Source organism: Podarcis vaucheri, assembly GCF_965113315.1.
Source record: "Podarcis vaucheri genome assembly, chromosome: 18".
Taxonomy (NCBI): domain Eukaryota; kingdom Metazoa; phylum Chordata; class Lepidosauria; order Squamata; family Lacertidae; genus Podarcis; species Podarcis vaucheri.
Genome location: NC_138756.1, coordinates 13170925 through 13187724, shown reverse-complemented (window position 1 = coordinate 13187724; position 16800 = coordinate 13170925). Strand labels below are relative to the sequence as shown.

The following is a 16800-nucleotide window of genomic DNA, read 5'->3' as shown; positions in this document are numbered from 1 at the left end:
CTGGCACCCATCAGTCGTAAATCCCTCCAGGCCAGATGGACAGCTCCTTTGTTTCTGCCCAAAGCAGCCAGCTACTCCAAAGCAGATTGCATTCCAAAGTGGGCACACCACTTTCTGTTTACACATCCATTTTCCTTTCTCTCCGTGTGGGTTTCACTTGCTCTGCTTTTTCTTGGGTAGACATTTCTCTCTGATGTTTGTCTCAAAATTGCCACATTTGGTGTGATTTCTATGCAGCAGAGTTCAGCCAACAGAATGAAGGAGGGGAAAATATTTTCTTTAATAATTACTCACTTTCTCACTTCTTTCAGTCCATCTCAGCATAGTGAGAAAGACTGGTGTCTGTTCAGTCTGGTACTCAGACGCCTTTTGCTGGTCTCAATGCAGGACAGAGAGGTTTGTGCGTGTGTTGAAACTCGCTTACTGTACAAAGGTACTGGGGCATCCGCTGTTCCACACATTTTGCCTTCAACCCCCCCTGGGACTCCCCACCCCACAGCGAAGAAGGGAATGGGACACGCAGGCTGCAAAGTGCTCCTCCCCTGCCTTCAGCTGCCGGTTTGCTCCCCAGGCGCACATTCCCAATCCATCAATATGCAGTTAGCCGCACTGGTGCTGACTGGAGCTTGTTGCCCCAGAAGAACGGGAGCTGGGGGGCGGGGGGGCGGGGGTTTGGGAACTAAAGGCTGCCTCAACCCCCTCATTTCTCATTTAAGGTGGGTTGTAGGGCTCACCCAAAAAGTTGCACTTTGCACATGCTAACTACTCCAATCTTTGCTCTTATAGCAGTTCCTCACCCCCTTACAGTGGCGTAGCGTGGGGGGTGCAGGGGGGGCCGGCCGCACCGGGCGCAACATCTGGGGGTTAGGGTTAGGGGGCGCAAATCCACGGGTTAGGGGGTGCAAATTACTTGCCTTGCCCCGGGTGCTGACAACCCACGCTACGCCACTGCCCCCTTAGACTGCAGAGTATGGAGGGGGGGGCTGTAATCATCATTAGGAGTGCAATCCCACTTAACCTTTCCCCTGTTATTAATCCTAATGAAAATTGCCCCCGTTCCGCCGGAAACATTTGCAACTGAAGAAAGGGTCTACGGCTGCAGCAAAGCTTTGCGGTTGCTCCAGAAGCTGGGGACGACGAACTCAGGCCCTCCTTGACCACTGGGCATGCTGGTTGCTGCTGGGAGCAGGAAGGTTGCGGGTTCCTCATCTGTAAAGCACCCACTTCTGCTGTTTCTCTGCCAGGGCCCTTGCACAGCCTCCTTCCTTCCTCTCCCTCTCGCATCCTTCCCCGGTCCAGCTGCCGCCTCTCACCTCGTCTCCCCTTCCACTGGGGCTGGGGGGCTGGGGGGGCCTCAGACCCGATTCCATATTGCACGCCTGGCTGCCCCCACAACAAAAGGGGCCTGGCCAGGGCTGCTTCTCCCAAGCCCCACCGACCCCCACGGGCCACCATTGTTGTCTTGCGACAGATGCGAGGCTCTGGGGTGCCCCACGGCGCTCGTTAGGGGGAATCTGCTCACCCATCACTCTGCCAGGGCCCGTCCCTCCGCCCCAGCCGACCGGGGCTGAGACTTTCCTTGCAAAGGGCTCCCTCTTCCCCAAAGTGGGGAGGCAGCAATCTGTCGGAAGGCCAGAGGCTGGGATCCTGGGGCTGGGAGAGAGCTCTTGGGCTCAGATCCTTCTGGCAGGGATCCGGCAGGGATCTGGTGGGCCGCTGTGAGAGCAGGATCCTGGGCTCCAGTTCCGTGTTCTGGAGGAGGAAGCTGGCCAGGTCCCCTGTCCCTTGTGGGGTGGGGATGCAGCGGCCGGACTTGCCCTGGGCCCCCTTGGGGCAGCCGTGGGACCTGCCTCACTCCTAGAGAGCAGCTGGATCCGGCCAAAGTCCCACCTGGACCCGCTTGGCACAGTGGCCTGACCAGGGGCCCCAGCAGGGGATGGGGCCGGAAAGCCGTGAGGCTCTGCGGGTGAGAAACAGGGCTGGGTCTGTGGCCAGGGCTTAGGGGGGGGGGGCTGCCTGGGATCCAAGGGGCAAGGGGGGGCTATAGATGCGCAACCCACCTGTGAGGCGTAAAAGAGGCACAGAGACGGAGAAACAGGAGGCTCTCAGCGGCTCCTGACCCTGCCAGAGGGAGACACACTTCTCGGCCCTTCATTCTGAGAACCAGCTGCTGAAATTGCGGGGGGGGGGGAGTTTTCCTGCTTCCTGGCTTCCCATTGGGTCATCTGGAGTTGACGGGCCTTATCTGAACCAGAAGTATTATTTTGATCATTTATTGAATTTATATACCGCCCTATACCCGGGGGTCTCAGGACGGTTCACAGCATAAAATTAAGATATAAAACCACAAAATGCCTAATAAAACTAAAAACAACAACCCAATAGCCCCCCCCCCAAAAAAAACACATTTTAAAAGCCATAGGATGTAAATCGGATCAACCAAAGGCCTGGTTAAAAGGGAATGTTTTTGCCTGGCGCCTGAAGGTGTGTAATGAAGGTGCCAGGCAAACTGCCCTGGGGAGAGCATTCCACAGACGGGGAGCCACTGCAGAGAAGGCCCTGCTCTCGTGTTGCCACCATCTGGACCTCTTGAGGAGGAGACACGCGAAGGAGGGCCTCAGAAGATGTTCTCAGGGGCTCTTCTTATGGACTTAATAATAAAAAAGTTCTGTGACCAACATATCTACTTGCAGTTGCCTGCCTTCCCAGCAAGACCACCATGACAAAAATCATTTCCTCCATTTCCTGAAAGGCTGGTGGTTCTCCCTGGCCCCATTAGATGACACAACAATTCAATGGCACAGCAATTCAATGCCCTCTCCCTCCGCCCTTTGCCAGGCTGGCCAGCAAGGTAGCTCTTCCCTTCACCGGTCGCTGTGGGATGCGTGCTTGGGGAGGGGGCAGAAGAGAGGAGCACCCGCCCAGCCCAGCGGCACTAATGGGGTTTGACTGCTGACAGACAGAGCAGGCTCCCGGGTTTGGCATGAAAAGGGTGGGGGAGAGCCTTTGTACATCTGGCGCCAGAGTCCAGCCTGTCAAGACCTCGTCAAAAGAGGCGGCTCGGTGGCGTGTCCCTTCAACAGCTGGCCCTGCCCCAATTAACGGGCCACGCTAATTAGGTCACGGCCTTTGCTTGGGCCAGGCCCCGACTCAGGAGTTTGGGAAGGAGCCTGCACTCCTTCAAGGCACACCTTTTCTTTTCCCGGGAGGGGGGCAGATTGAAACAGGCTCTGTAGTTCAGGGCAGGGGGGCCGCTTTGCATGCAGGAGGTCCCTGGGTCCATAACCTGGCATTTCCAAAATGGGCTGGGGAAAACTAACAAATGATAATAATTTTATTTATTCATTCATACTGCTCTCATCTGGCTGGGTTTCCCCAGCCACTCGGGGTGACTCCCAACAAAATATTACAAATTCAATCAAACATTAAAAACTTCCCTAAAGAGGGCTGCCTTCAGATGTCTTCTAAAAGTCTGATAGTTGTGATCTGACTGACATCTGATTGGAGGGCATTCGACAGGGCGGCGGGCGCCACCACCGAGAAGGCCCTCTGTAACCTCACTTCTTGCAGGGTGCGAGGCCCTCGGAGATGGACCCCGGTGTCCGGGCTGAATGATGGGGGTGGAGACGCTCCTTCAGGGATCTTGTCTGCCTGTCAGTGCAGAGCAGGAATGGCCGGGTTGGGGGGGGGGGTGAGAGAAGCAGCTCAGGGTCCCAGTGCAGCTGAGACAAGCCTATCTGAGCCTCAGCAGTTGCAGTGGGTGCAAGTCTTGCCCTTGCACGCTGCATTTCAATCACACAAGAGTTGAATGGTTCTACACAGAGACACAGAAACAAGGAAGACGGAGCGCCCTGCTCAGAACACCTTCCCACTGTGGAAGAGCAGAGGTCAGCCCTGAAGGGGCCACATTACGACTGAGGGGCCCAACCGTTGCTTCTTCCACCACACCTGACTCAGCCCATGGCAGCCAGAGGTCCTTCCGGAGACAGATAAACCCGTCATTGCAGAAATCACACCTGTGTGCCCCCCCCAATATCCCCAGCCGCATTGCAATATGTATTCAATGATTTGTAGAGAGACTTCCATAATGTCGTTTTGCTTTCTATAATCCTAAGTGATTGTACAGAACCGAAAAGTGTGCCAAATGACTTGGCAAGCATCTATCTCTTAAAAAATAAAAAGCAGCCGGACACAAATGGGGGGAGGACACTAGATCACTACAACTTTATCAGCAGAAAGTACAAAGCTCACAATCTCTTACGTTCACCACGTAGAAAATCGCCAGGAGTGTTGTGCGGTTGTTTCAGGGCAATGGGTTATCTTGGCAGATTTTCCTGCTTTGGGGGGGGGGGCTGGGACTGAAGTTCAGAGCAAGAAACGAGAGTCGTACCAACCTGAGAGTTTCTGGAATTTGTCAGGGCGTGTTTCCCACCACTGCTCCCACCCGCCTCATCCCACCAGCGACACATGAAGGAAGGATCAGCTTAGGATGGTCTGGAATAGCCACTAAGCTCACCATCAATACTGGAGGTCGAACATTGGCTTCTATTTGCAAGTCTTGGCATTTTCCCAAGCTGTGTATTAAGAAGATGGAGAGGACACCAGGCCTTGCGCTGCTTTTTTAATGTGTTGCAAGATGTGAGCTCAGGACACAAATGTAGAGAAGGACAAGGGAAGCGTTTAGGATGATATCGCAATCTGGATTGCTAGGTGCTGCTTCCCCATGGAGACCCACACCAGAAGGCCAAAACCCCCAAAGCTCCAGGATGAAAGAGCCCACCCTTTTGTGACTACAGGTTTTCACGCACAGATCTGCATCCCGGCCGTACTAGGAAGCTGGGAAGCTGTTAACCAGCTGGTTCCTGGCATCTGCTCTGCCAAAGCTCAGAAGCAGAAACCTCTGAAACCTTTTTTTGCACAGCCTGAGATCCAACCGGGGGGCGGGGGGGGGCAGCCTCATCAAGTCTCTCTCCACCCAAGGAATAGCCAACCACAATTGCCAGGGAGAATATTCAGGGATGGAAGGATCGCTCTGGAACTGATCACACATTGTGGGACCAAAGACATAAGAACTTGGTTGGAGTGTCAGATGGGGATTAATCCAGGCAACCTCTGAAGTCACAGCACCCTCTGCTGGAGTTCAGAAGGGAAACAAGGATATCTTGGGGCGCTCAGTGAACAGGCAATCAAATCACATTGGTGGCATCGCCACACATTTCCGGAATTTGGTGGCGGCGAGGAGGGAGGGGAGCCAAAGGAATGATCTTATCATAGGTGCGCAGAAAAACCCCAAAGTCTTTCCCAAGCTTCCAGGGATATTCCAGAACGTGGGCATCTTTTCTTTTGCTTGGAAGTTTAAAACGTCCGTTGCTCAGTCCTCTGTCCGTAGGGCTGTTCTCATGGCTTCTTTGGAGGCTGAAAATAAACCGAGAGAAAAGGGTGTCTCGTGAGAGCAAGGGAGGGGGGAGCCTGTTTCAGTCCTTAAGCTCAGATCTCCCCGTTCCAAGAAGACCTTGCGGGTTCCTTTAAAACCTTCCTTGAAAGTTCACATGCAGGTTTGTAGGTAATTTTGTCCAATACATGCATTTTTGCCAAATGTTTCCCCTAATGCACTCCTAGGCATTACCGTATTGGCCTGAATATAAGCCACACTTTTTCCCAAATTCCGAGTGTGGCTTAAATTTGCAACCTTATGAAAATGGGCTTTTACGATATCGCTGTAGGATTTTCTTCTACATTTGTCATTCACTGGTGTGAGTGCCAGTGGAATTTTAAGGGAGTGGCTTATATTTGGGTATTGTCTTTCTTTCTTTTATTGAATTTTAATGGTGTGGCTGTCTCATACAGAGTCAGACCCCGGATCATAAAGCTCAGTATCTTCTGACAGCAGCTCTCCAGGAATTCAGAAAGGGCTTCTCTCCTAGCCCTCAGCAAATGTTCTCCCTCGGAGCCACAGATATTCCCCATCAAATATCCATTGGAATCAGAGCAAGAGGTTTCACTGCCAGCCAAGAGCAGGCAAAGAGCTGAGATTTTCTGCAGTGGGGAGACTTAAAAATAGCCTCTTTCCCCACCAGGAAATCCCAGCCTCCATCTCTTGCTGGCAGCCAAGAGCTCCGCCATCCTCTAATCCACTTTGTGCAAAGGTAGAGAGATGGGCTAAGCCACATCTAAACTTAGCTGGCAGCTGGGGAACCCATTTCCCTGTCACTAGGCAGTGGTGGAATCTAGATCTTTAGAGACAGGAGCACGTGCTCCACGCTGCAGAAGAAAGTCAGGGGCAGATTACGCTCATCAAGCCGATCTGGGAGCAGGGAAACTATTGCTGACATTTATTAGTAAGAAATAAAAAGGAAAATTAATTCTATTGGGGTCAGAAGGTTGGGAGAAGATCGCCTAATCGAAAATAGATCTGTTGGGTCTCATTCTAGAGTCTTTTATGTAACTGAGAGATGGAAAATCACAAGTCATTTTTATTTCTCTTCTCTTCCTTGGGTCTTTTTCTTTTCTCTTCTCTCTTTGCTTTAGTTTTTATTTAGATTGGTTTCTCTTATTTTGTTGCATTGTGGACAGAAAGCTTTAAGGAAATCTTAATGAATGCTCATTGTATCTTCCCTGCCTTGAGCCCCTTAAAAAGCCACATGGTTTCTTGAACGATGACGGCTGATGTTATCCTTTGGGAAGGGCGACCTACTCGCGAGTAAAGACGGTGGTGGAAAGCTGCCTGGCCCACAGGTGGAGGTCAGCTGTCAGCCAGAGATTGCAGAACTAAGAAGACAAAAGACAAAGGACGGGGAAGAGAGCAGAGGGAATGAAAAGCTGCAGAAGGAAGAGCGAGAGATTGCGAAAGAAGGAGGAGGCCAAGCCTTTGACTGCTTGCGCACAAGAGCAGAGCAGAGTCGGGATGCACATGCCAAATTTCCAGGATGGTTGCTTTGCAGGTGTGTTTTTTCCTTTAATTTTTTTGGGGGGCCCCAAGAGAGTGGGGCCCAAAGCTATAGCTTGTTTAGCTTATACATAAATCCGGCACTGGTCTGGACACACACGACAAATTTCCAGGATCATTGCTTTTCAGAGTTTGCCTAGAACAGTTTTTACGCCCTGGGAATATTTTAAACCCTTAAAGGCACGGCTGCAGCTCAGCTGCTGTCATTCATCTTGCCTGTTTAAAAGGCTTTTAGGGCTGTCGTTTTTTCAAAAGGGCCAAACCCTCTCTAAGCAGCTTCCGGAATTAAAACACGATGCAACCACAGATATAAAATCCATAGCCATAATTGACACAATTACCTTCCCTGGAGACGGTGGATGCGACGTGAGCGGCTCGGCCGCCGAGGTCGCTGAGGACGCTGTCGACGGTCTGGTGGTGCTTCAGAAACCAGGGGCGGATGATGTTGCAGTAGAGGACCTGGGAGCCGTTCCACGAAATGGGAGCCATGCACCACAGCAGGAAGAGACACTGCGGGGCAGGGGAAAGAGGGCAGCTCAGCGTCAAAAAGCAGGGCGCTGCAACAAGGGGGCGCAGCGCATCACCACCAGCCACAGGCGTCCACTTGGAGGGGCCTAGCCACATAGACACTTTCCCAGGATACTCCATTCCCATTCCCACTGCTTTACCTGGGAACGTGGGCATCTGAGATGATATTATTATTAATATTATTATTATTATTCCCCGACCATCTGGCCAGGCCTCCCCAGCCACTCTGGGCAGCTTCCAACAGGATATTGAAAACACAATCAAACATCAAACATTAAAAACTTCCCTAAACAGGACTGTCTTCAGATATTTGTGTGTGACCCACGCTTAAACGGCTCAGGATTGCACCAGTGTTAGAAACCCAAATGGCACTTTAAAACTTTTTTGTTATCTGCTACTTGACTGTAAAAAAAGAACAACCTTCAAAGCAGTTTGCAAAAAGATAAGTAAGGAAAATCGGGGAAAATTTACAGCTGTAAATTTTTCCCAATTAATCTTTCTGCAAACTGCTTTGAGGGTTTTTTGTTTTTTACAGTCAAGTAGCAGATAAATCTTATGATAAATAATTGCTCTTCAGTTTTAGACATTTAAGTGTTTTGTGTGCATATGCTTGTACTGTATATGTGTTTATCTCTATCCTGCTGTTCTTAAAAAAAAACTCAAAGTGATGTGCAATAACCATACATAACTTTGATTTAATTTTTTTAAAGAACAGCAGGATACAGATACTTTTTAAAAACGAACGACGTTACCTTGCCGGCATAATAAAAGGGAAACCAGTAAAGGAAGGTGTCCGAGAAGAACTCTGCCACGCTGAAGATCCCGTAGACAACCCAGTAGGTCAGCCACGTCGTGTCGTCATCCTTCGTGGAGCTCTCAATGGCTTTGATGCTGAAAAGAACGGCAAGGCTGTGAGAACGTCCCTCGTTTATGCAGCACTTTGGGTCCCCCCCAGGAACCCCCCCATCCCTTCCGGTCCCAACCATGTTCACCCGCAAGACGCCTCTGTCGCCACCAGTGCCAGAGCAGCCAGGGGGCCGGAGGGCTGGGCGACTGGGCCAAGGGGGAGCCTTTCAGAGCTGGAAGAGTCCTCCAGAGATGGCTTCCTTATAATCTTCTAAACATGCCCAGTTCTTCCAACGGCTCCTCTTCAGGTGAGGTTTCTAAGCCCTGCTCCTGCTCTCCTGAACACTCTCCTTTTTGGCAACGCCCTTCTGCATCGGCCCTCAGCCCTTCTCTGCACTGTACTTCTAAAGTAGCGTCCCACTTCAACAGTCATGGCTTCCCCAAAATAATCCTGAGAACTGGACCTTGTTAAGGATGCTGAGAGTTGTTCAGAGACCCCCCCCCCACTGCTCCTACAACTGGGAAGAGGGATTGACGGTTAAAGAACTCTGGGAATTGTAGCTCCATGAGAAAAACTGGGGTCTCCTAGCAACTCTCAGCCCCCTTCGGCTCCGAGGATTTTCAGGGCCGCCACGACTGTTGAGGTGGTCTGGGACTGCTTTGGATGTCAGGTGCAGGGGGGGCTCGCTCTGCACCTCGATATTGGTTGCTGCTTTGGGGCAGCGGCTCTGCAGAACAGCTCCAGCAAAAATACGCCCCGAGAGGGATGGAGGGAGACGAGAAGACGAGCGTCTGGCTCTCAAGATGGGTACTCACGAGACATAAGCAGGATAGACAAAACCGATGAGATTGCAAAGCAACGAGGCGCCATAGCCAAACATCAGGTAGAGTCCCAGAAACGCAATTGCACCTAAATGGAGCAAAGCCATACTCAGAGCCTGGAAAGTTCATTTTACAAAAGGAATTCATTCCACTCCAATATTTCCCAGAAAGGAATTAATTCCCCTTCATTCTTGCCTCTTTACAAAAAGCATTTGTATTATGTTCAGTTCATGTTATGTTCAGTTATGTTCCTGAACTCTAGAAGCGTCTAGTCTACCCTTTATTCACAGTTATGAGGACAATAATCTTTATTAATAATTGGGGAAGAACCACCGCTTGGTGCCAGAGCATCTGCCTTGGGCACAGACGGTCCTGGGTTCCGTTCTCAGCCCCTCCAGGCCAAGGTGGGAGCAGCTGCCCCTGTCCCTCTTGAAAAGGGGAAGGAGGGCAACTCAACACATGCAGAAGGAAACAAAGGAGTTTAATCAACATGCTATGCTATGACCATTATCGTAATGTTCCGTGAAGGCCAGGAATTCTGCTGCTGCTAACTTTTCCACTGGGCGACTCCAACTAAGGCAGCCCTCCCTGTTTCTCTTTCAATCAGCCCCCTTTCCCTAACCAGGAGCACTGGGCTCTTTCTTCCTCAGCTGGAGGCTCAGGGCAGGTGTGGCTCGCCTGGTCGTCAGGACCAGATGCTGCAATCAGCCGGCAAGGCATCAAAGGGCAGCAGCGGGGCTGGGGCTGCTCAGCTGCTCCTCGGCTTTGGGTTTGTCTCTGGAGTGCGTTTCCTGGCTGCTGGACTTTGGCTACGTGGATTGACCCTCAGACGGTGTTTCCCGACTGCTGCACTTTGGACTTGACATGCAGTAGATGCCAGCAGGACTTGGTGCCAGGTAAGCTGGGGGTTCCGGCCTGCTTTGCCCTCTGCCTGTTTGAAGCTTTGCTGGGGGGCTTTCTCCTGCTGGAGAGGGTATAACAGCCCATGTTTGGAATGCAGATGTCCTGCTTCTTTGGATTACTAACCCACGCATACACGGGTTGCAGATCTTCATTCGCCTACCAAAATTGCACCTGTTTGGCCTCCTCCTGCCTCTGTACAAGAGGCTTCTATTTGGCAAGAATGACTAATATTAATAATAAAGCAACCATAAAACCATTTTTAGAAAGTCAGCAATGAAGCTAAATAGAAGAGCAAATAAAAGCCATTCCGTTTGTAGTGGCAAGGAGCTTAAAACATTTTAAACCACCACAAAAAACAAGGCTTCACCCTAAAGCCAGCGACTCTCCATGGCAGAAGAACAGCCAGGAACAGGCAGCTGAAATGCTGAGAATTTGGTTGTTCCTTTCACTTGCTTAGAATGTTTGGGGGAAAAAGAATGCAATAAAATGGGGGGGGGACACTTAGCACACCACCACCAGGGCTACATACACACCACACATTTACAGCACACACACACCCTTCCTCAAAGAATCGTGGGAACTGTAGTTTAGCCCTCAGGAAACTACAATTCTCAACATGCTTTTTTCAACAAGCTCAGAGTTCCCAGGATTCTTTCTGCTGGAGGAAAGGTGCTTTAAATGTATAGCGTGTGTTTGTGTGCAGTCACAATCCACCTGACAAGGCTGTTTCCAAAGCCGGGCCAGATCAGACCATTTCCTCCCACACTCACAATGGCTGCAGGCTTTTGTAAATTCTCCATTTACGAAACGGCCCTGCGCAAACCGCGCCGTTGCAACAGGACTCTGCTCCGTGACAAACCTGATATTCCGGTTTAAGATTATCCCGTTCCCCCCCTAGCTGCTCCTCAGTCGTGTGCGGCAAGAACCGTTTGGGTATCTTAGCAGAGCTTGGTCAGTTTCAAACGGGGGGCTTGTGATTTTCCTTGCACCAACCTGGAGCTCCGGAAAAGTCCCTCTCCCTAAGAACCAGGGGGTGGCATTCCTGGGCAGAGCAGTGGGCTGCCTGACCCCCAGATGGGGCCCCGATCCCTGACAGAGCAAGTGCATCTGGGGGGGGGGGATGCTGGATCCAGTTCTGCGGCTAAAGGCACCTGTGTCCTCAGGGACTAAAAGAAATTGAATGCATTTTTGAAAGCGTCAAACAGATTATCCATGCACTAATTTGGACAGATCTGGGACTTCTTGGGTCAGTTTTAACAAGTGATGGTGGGTGTCTGTTTAGTGTGATGCGTCAGAAAAGGAATAGAGATGTCAACAATTACACACACTTGGCATGTATTAGACATGAAAAGGACAATTTTTATGGGTTTCTCTAGAGAAGGGAAGATTGCAAGATGCTCTGATAAAGGGATGTGGTAATTTCAGTGTGACTTACTGCCTCATCTGCACAATATATGTTTAAAGCAGTAGCGTTTCCCAAATGATTCTGGGAACGGTCGTTCCTTTAAGGGTGCTGAGAGTTGTCAGGAGACCCTGGCAGAGTTTGAATTCCCAGAGTAGTTTAACAATCAACCCCTCTTCCCGGGGAAAGGAAACAGATTCTTGGGAGGGGAATGCAGAGGTCTCCCAACAACTCTCAGTAGGTCAGCAGCAGGGAAAGATCTCCCACGATTTCTCCCACTGCATCACATGCTAAGGAGATTAACTTTGGCACGTGGAAGGAGCGAAAAGTCGTCTCTTGCCAGTTTCGGGAGGATGGAGGGACTGCAAAACACCCCACAATGTCCCCATACCTGGAAGCAACACCTGAACCTCTGTGCTGAAAACCTTTCTGTCGTAATTTGCAATTAGTTTCTTATCGCCTCCCGTTATTAAAGGTTAGAGCCAAGACTCCACCCGTCAGCTTCTTCCCATGTATGCAATACTAACCTTGTGGAATTAATTACTGAATTTGGGAGATGGGGGACCCCAGTTTAACCCATCTGTTCAAGAGCCACCTGCAGAAAAGGGGGTGGAACATGCAATAGTGGCAAAGGAGGGCTTTGTTTGGGGGCAGAGAGACACAGAAGCAGAGCAGCCTTCTCCAGGGGCTTAAACATTCATTATTACAATATATTTCACTGCTTTATTGCCAGCCCTTTGCCCTACAGTCCTAGTGTGGGGGCAGAGATCAGGGTGTTGCACTGGGACCTGGGAGACGGGTTTAAATTCCCACTCAGCCACAAAGTTCACTGGCTGACCTTGGGCCAGTCACTACCTACTCAGAGTAGACCTACTGAGGTGCAAAGACATGGCACGCTTAGGCCCCCGATTCTCAGACACCCCAACACTGGCATGTTTAACAGGGGTTGCATGATTTTATTTAAAAATGCTCTATCCCAGTTCAATATCCAGCTTGAACCTCAAGACAAGTTGCAGTTGAGGAATTTTCAGGTTACAGAGACTACATGCCTTCTGGGGCGGGGGGGCTATGAATAATAATAATTAATAGTATTAATTTATTATTTATACCCCGTCCATCTCGCTGGGTTTCCTGATCACTCACCTAGGAGACAAACAACGTTTGGAAAGCAATGAGCTTTAACAACAATGTCAGGGATTTTAAAAAGGAAGTGGGGGGAGAATATTAAATACTGTATGTACTAAAAGACAACAAGTCAAGCAATATTTGAAGGACAATTGCAAACAATTAACACTAGCAGGGTTGATTTAAACAGACTTGTAATGTTAACGAATTTTTAAAACTTTTTACAAATATGGGACAATTATAATAAGTGAAAGGTAAATTGGAAGAGGTACAAATGCGATGATACAGAAAGAATGACGAAAACCATGAAGGGGAGGGAGGGAAGTCGATTAGCTGCTATGAGCAAAGAGATAACAAAGAAGGATGTACTTAAATACTATAAAATGGAAATTTCATAAGAAGAAGAAGACAACACGTTGAGCCAGCCTGCCTTCTGATGGGGTCCCGCCCAGGCCCTTTATTCCCAGGGGGAAAGGGGTGCTTCTGAGCATGGGCAGAGTCCTCCCCCCTCCCCGGAGGGATGGAGAGGGCTGGGCGAGCCTGGCGCGGGCTCTCTTACGCGCGGCGCTTCCCCCCCCCCCGGGTTGGCGCCCCGGCTCACCTGCGGCCAGGTAGTCCCTCCTGAGGCCCGTCTGCGCCTCCAGGCGAGCCAGCAGGTCGCCCACCAAGCCCGGCCGCTGCAGGAAGGCCTGGAAGCGGAGCTGCGCGGAGCCCATCGCGGAGGGAGAGAGAGAGGGAGAGAGGAGAGAGGAGAGAGGAGCGCACCTTTGCGCGCCGGAGACGCGGCTGCCCGGCGGGCGGGCGGGGAGGGAGGGGCGGGGGCGGGGCGCCCTGGCTGGGCCAATGGAGGGCGAGGGCGGGGCCGACAGGGGGGCGGAGGCGCGCAGGGGCGCGGAAGGAGCGCAGGGGCGCAAAGGCGCGCAAAGGGCGGCCAGGCGAGCGCGCCTCTTCCTCGGCAGATCGAGGGTGCCTTTTTGGGTAGAATCATCATATCAGAATCACGAGGTTCCTCTCTAACCTCCTGCTTTTGTCTTTTGGTGTCTGGATCTTTAAACCATCTTCGGTTGGATTTTATTCCAGGGCTGGGCAGCGGATCTAAACGTCTAAAGACGTTATTTTGGCTTGAAAAGTCGATAATTGCTTTTTTGAAAAGTTTGCGCAGGGTGTTTTTCTTTTAAAAATGAATTTAGAAACAAATCTCATTTTTGCATAGCATTTTTGTTTTTGTCTTTTAAAAGTGAATTGATTTTAATTGTGTTTTTCCCCCCAAAAAACCACATTTTTTGCGTTTTTTCTTTCTTCTGCCTCCCCTGTCAAAAGCGGGCCTGGGTTACTTGGACCCAGCTTTGGACCCCTCCTGCTTTCGGCGCCGAGGCTCCACCCTGGGAGGGGTTGCTCGAGAGGAGGGAAGGGAAGGCGAGGCTCCTGAGCAGGTGCAGAGTTCCCTTCTCGGGGCCAAAGTTCCCTCTCCAAGCGAGGATGGCATGGACGCAGCACCACCTGGTGGTGATAAAATGCAGCGCAGCCTGACTCCAGCCTCAATTTAAAAGGGAAAAAAGGAAATACATTTGCCCCCGAGGGTGGGGGACAAGTCCTGCAAGAAGAATGCGCAGAAATGGTTGGCATCGTTCCCGAGCGATGCACCTGCTGGCCCTGTTTGCAGAAGCGCAGGGGGGGGGGGCTGGCTTAGGTGCCCCCCCAAAGGTCACATTGCACCATCAATATTTTGGGGGGAGGCTGAGGGGGATGTGGAAACCACAAAGAGGAGGGTCTCCTTCCCAGCCACCCGCGATTCTCGTCCCCTTGCACTCCTCGAATGGTGTTGCCAGCCTCCCAGGGCTGCTCCCAGGCATATATTACGTAGCAGCGGGCAAACATGTCTGAATCAAGTCTCTGTCCCTCTCAACTTCTCGTTTCTCCACTCTTCAGCTCCGCTCGCCACATCCCAGCATCACTTTTGCTATTGTTTTATTATTTTAAGTGTCCACACACACACAAATGCAACAGGGCTTCAGCACAGATTTCTCCTAAATATACATGTTTTCGTATGGAGATTTAGGATAAATCCACTCTAAAAGGCTGGCAAATTTTCTGAATGGGCTTAATCATAATAATAATAATAATAATATATTTGTACCCTGCCCATCTGGCTGTTTCCCCATTAATTTTCATATGCATTCCAGAGTTTTCGCAAACAATTTTCCTCTATTTTTGTATCATAGAATCAGAGTTGGAAGGGATCAATCAAGTCCAACCCTCTGCAATACAATAGAAATGCAACTGGTTCCTGAATGTCTTGGGAGCCAAACAAATCAGCTCCTGAACGATCAAAAACCAGACGTGATTGTTCCGGTTTTTGAACGTTTTTTGGAAGCCGAACACCCAGTGTGGCTTCCTGCAGCCAGTCAGAGGCCATGCCTTGGTTTTCGAACCATTTTAGGAGGCAAACAGACCCCTGGAACGTATTAAGTTCAGGCACCAAGGTTCCACTGCATTATCATCACTGGTATGTTCTTTTCACCAATATATGCGTTTTCACACATGCTTTTCCAGCAGCAGACACATTTTTCAGGTTGGAGAACTGAAGGATTATCAGCAGCGTTTATATTTCCGTTCAAACGGGGATACTTTATGAGTCTGCAAACTTAACAGGACAGGAGAGAGAAGGGGAAAAGGGGAAAATAACACAAACACACGCATTTAATTCTGTAACGGCTTAAATAAAAATGACTTTTAATGCAACTTTAAAAACAAATCAGCACCCAAGTGAAGGTTCTTCGGAGAAACAGTGGTGCCCCCTCCCTCTCCCTCCCCCCTCCACCCCAAATCAAATTATTTGTGAAAACTGTAAGATTATAAAATAAATTACATATTCTAGCTAGCAATGTAAAAGTGAGGCGGGGGCAGTGTGGCGCTTTTGTGGGATTCCTGAGATGGAAAAACAGAAGCAACTTCATAAAAACAGAGGAAGGCGTCTGTAGAAGTCAGGCTCAGCGCTTTTGACTGACAGGCAGCCGTTCTCCGGGGTTTGCAAAAGGGAGACATTCCCAGCACTGCATTTTGGATCCTCAGCTCTCAGCCAGAAGAGGAAGGGGTGTAGCTGCTGTTCGGCTTAATTTTTATTGTTGTTTTGTTAATAGTGCTTTACAGAAAATAGTTGTTTTACTGACGATTGGTAATTATTCTATGTGATTTACGCTGTCGTCGTGATGTTCTAGTCTTGTTTGCAAGTCACTTTGTGACTTGCGCAAGTGAAAAGCGGCCCAGAAATGGAGGAACAGAATGAAATGGCGGGACTTTCAGGAGCGAGAGCTTTTTCCCTTACAAGAAATGCCCTCTGCAAAATTGCCAGCTGGAATATGCTATGAAACAGATCAAAACCCATTGCACATGTCTTGTTTTACTGCAAAAGTCCACCAGAAATATTTAAACCTCATGCTTGAAAGCAAGATTAAATGACACCGACTTCTCCAGGGTTTCCTTTCTACTGAACAATCGTAGGCATATTCCACGAAAGGAGACGGGTTGATCGATTGACTGGCGATGATGGGAGGTGGGATTCCTGAATATCTGGCACTCTCAAGGTTGAAGGGGGCGATTTAGGGCACTGGAAAAAGGGAGACAGATGGCGGATTGGAAATTCTCTGGGAAACCCAGAGCCCACAGGAGTAAAATGGGCAGACACAGGAAAAAGCACACTGTGCAGGCCAGAGAGAAGGAGGACTTCACTGTTTGTGGGAGGACAGTCATAAACTGCTGGATTAGACCCAGCACCTGTCCTCACGAGGAGAGCGCAGCTGCCGCCGCCTCCTGCTCTTCTTCTCCCCTGTCCGAAGGGAAGCTGGCTCTGCCTATGGAGGTTCCACAAGGAAACTAAGAAGAGCACGCCAGATCAGGCCCGGCCTCCTGTCTCCAGGAGAGCCCAAAAGGAGGACCCAAGTGGCAACAGCGCGCTCCCAAATTTGTGGCTCAGGGGAAGCCAGGAAGAAGCTCCGTGGCGGATCCCTGGGTCCATCGAGCTCCGTTCTACACTGACTGGCAGGATTTCAGGAAGATGGGAATTCCCAGCTCTGCCCGGAGAAGCCAGGCTTGAAACTGGCCCAGTCTTCTCTCATTGAGCTACAATCTGGACCCTGAGGGGGGTACTTTGAAGGCCTGTAAGGCATGGATGTTCAAATATTTCTCACTGTCCGATTTCTGACCCATCACCAAACTTTCTGGTCACACC

General features: G+C 50.3%; 1 protein-coding gene across 2 annotated transcripts; it reads right to left on the bottom strand.

The window, feature by feature from the left end:
- Positions 1 to 4196: 4196 nt before the first annotated feature.
- On the bottom strand, positions 4197 to 13295 carry REEP6 (receptor accessory protein 6). 2 transcript variants are annotated; one of them, XM_082206779.1, is made up of 6 exons: positions 13174 to 13295; positions 9137 to 9230; positions 8227 to 8365; positions 7288 to 7456; positions 6695 to 6768; positions 4197 to 5415 (listed from the first exon to the last, which is right to left on the bottom strand). In XM_082206779.1, the coding sequence occupies exons 1-5, from the start codon at positions 13286 to 13288 to the stop codon at positions 6743 to 6745; spliced, it is 543 nt and encodes a 180-aa protein (XP_082062905.1). In that variant the 5' UTR covers positions 13289 to 13295; the 3' UTR covers positions 4197 to 5415; positions 6695 to 6742. The 2 variants fall into 2 exon arrangements, with proteins under 2 accessions (XP_082062905.1, XP_082062904.1); XM_082206778.1 differs by lacking the exon at positions 6695 to 6768.
- Between the last annotated feature and the right edge of the window lie 3505 nt (positions 13296 to 16800).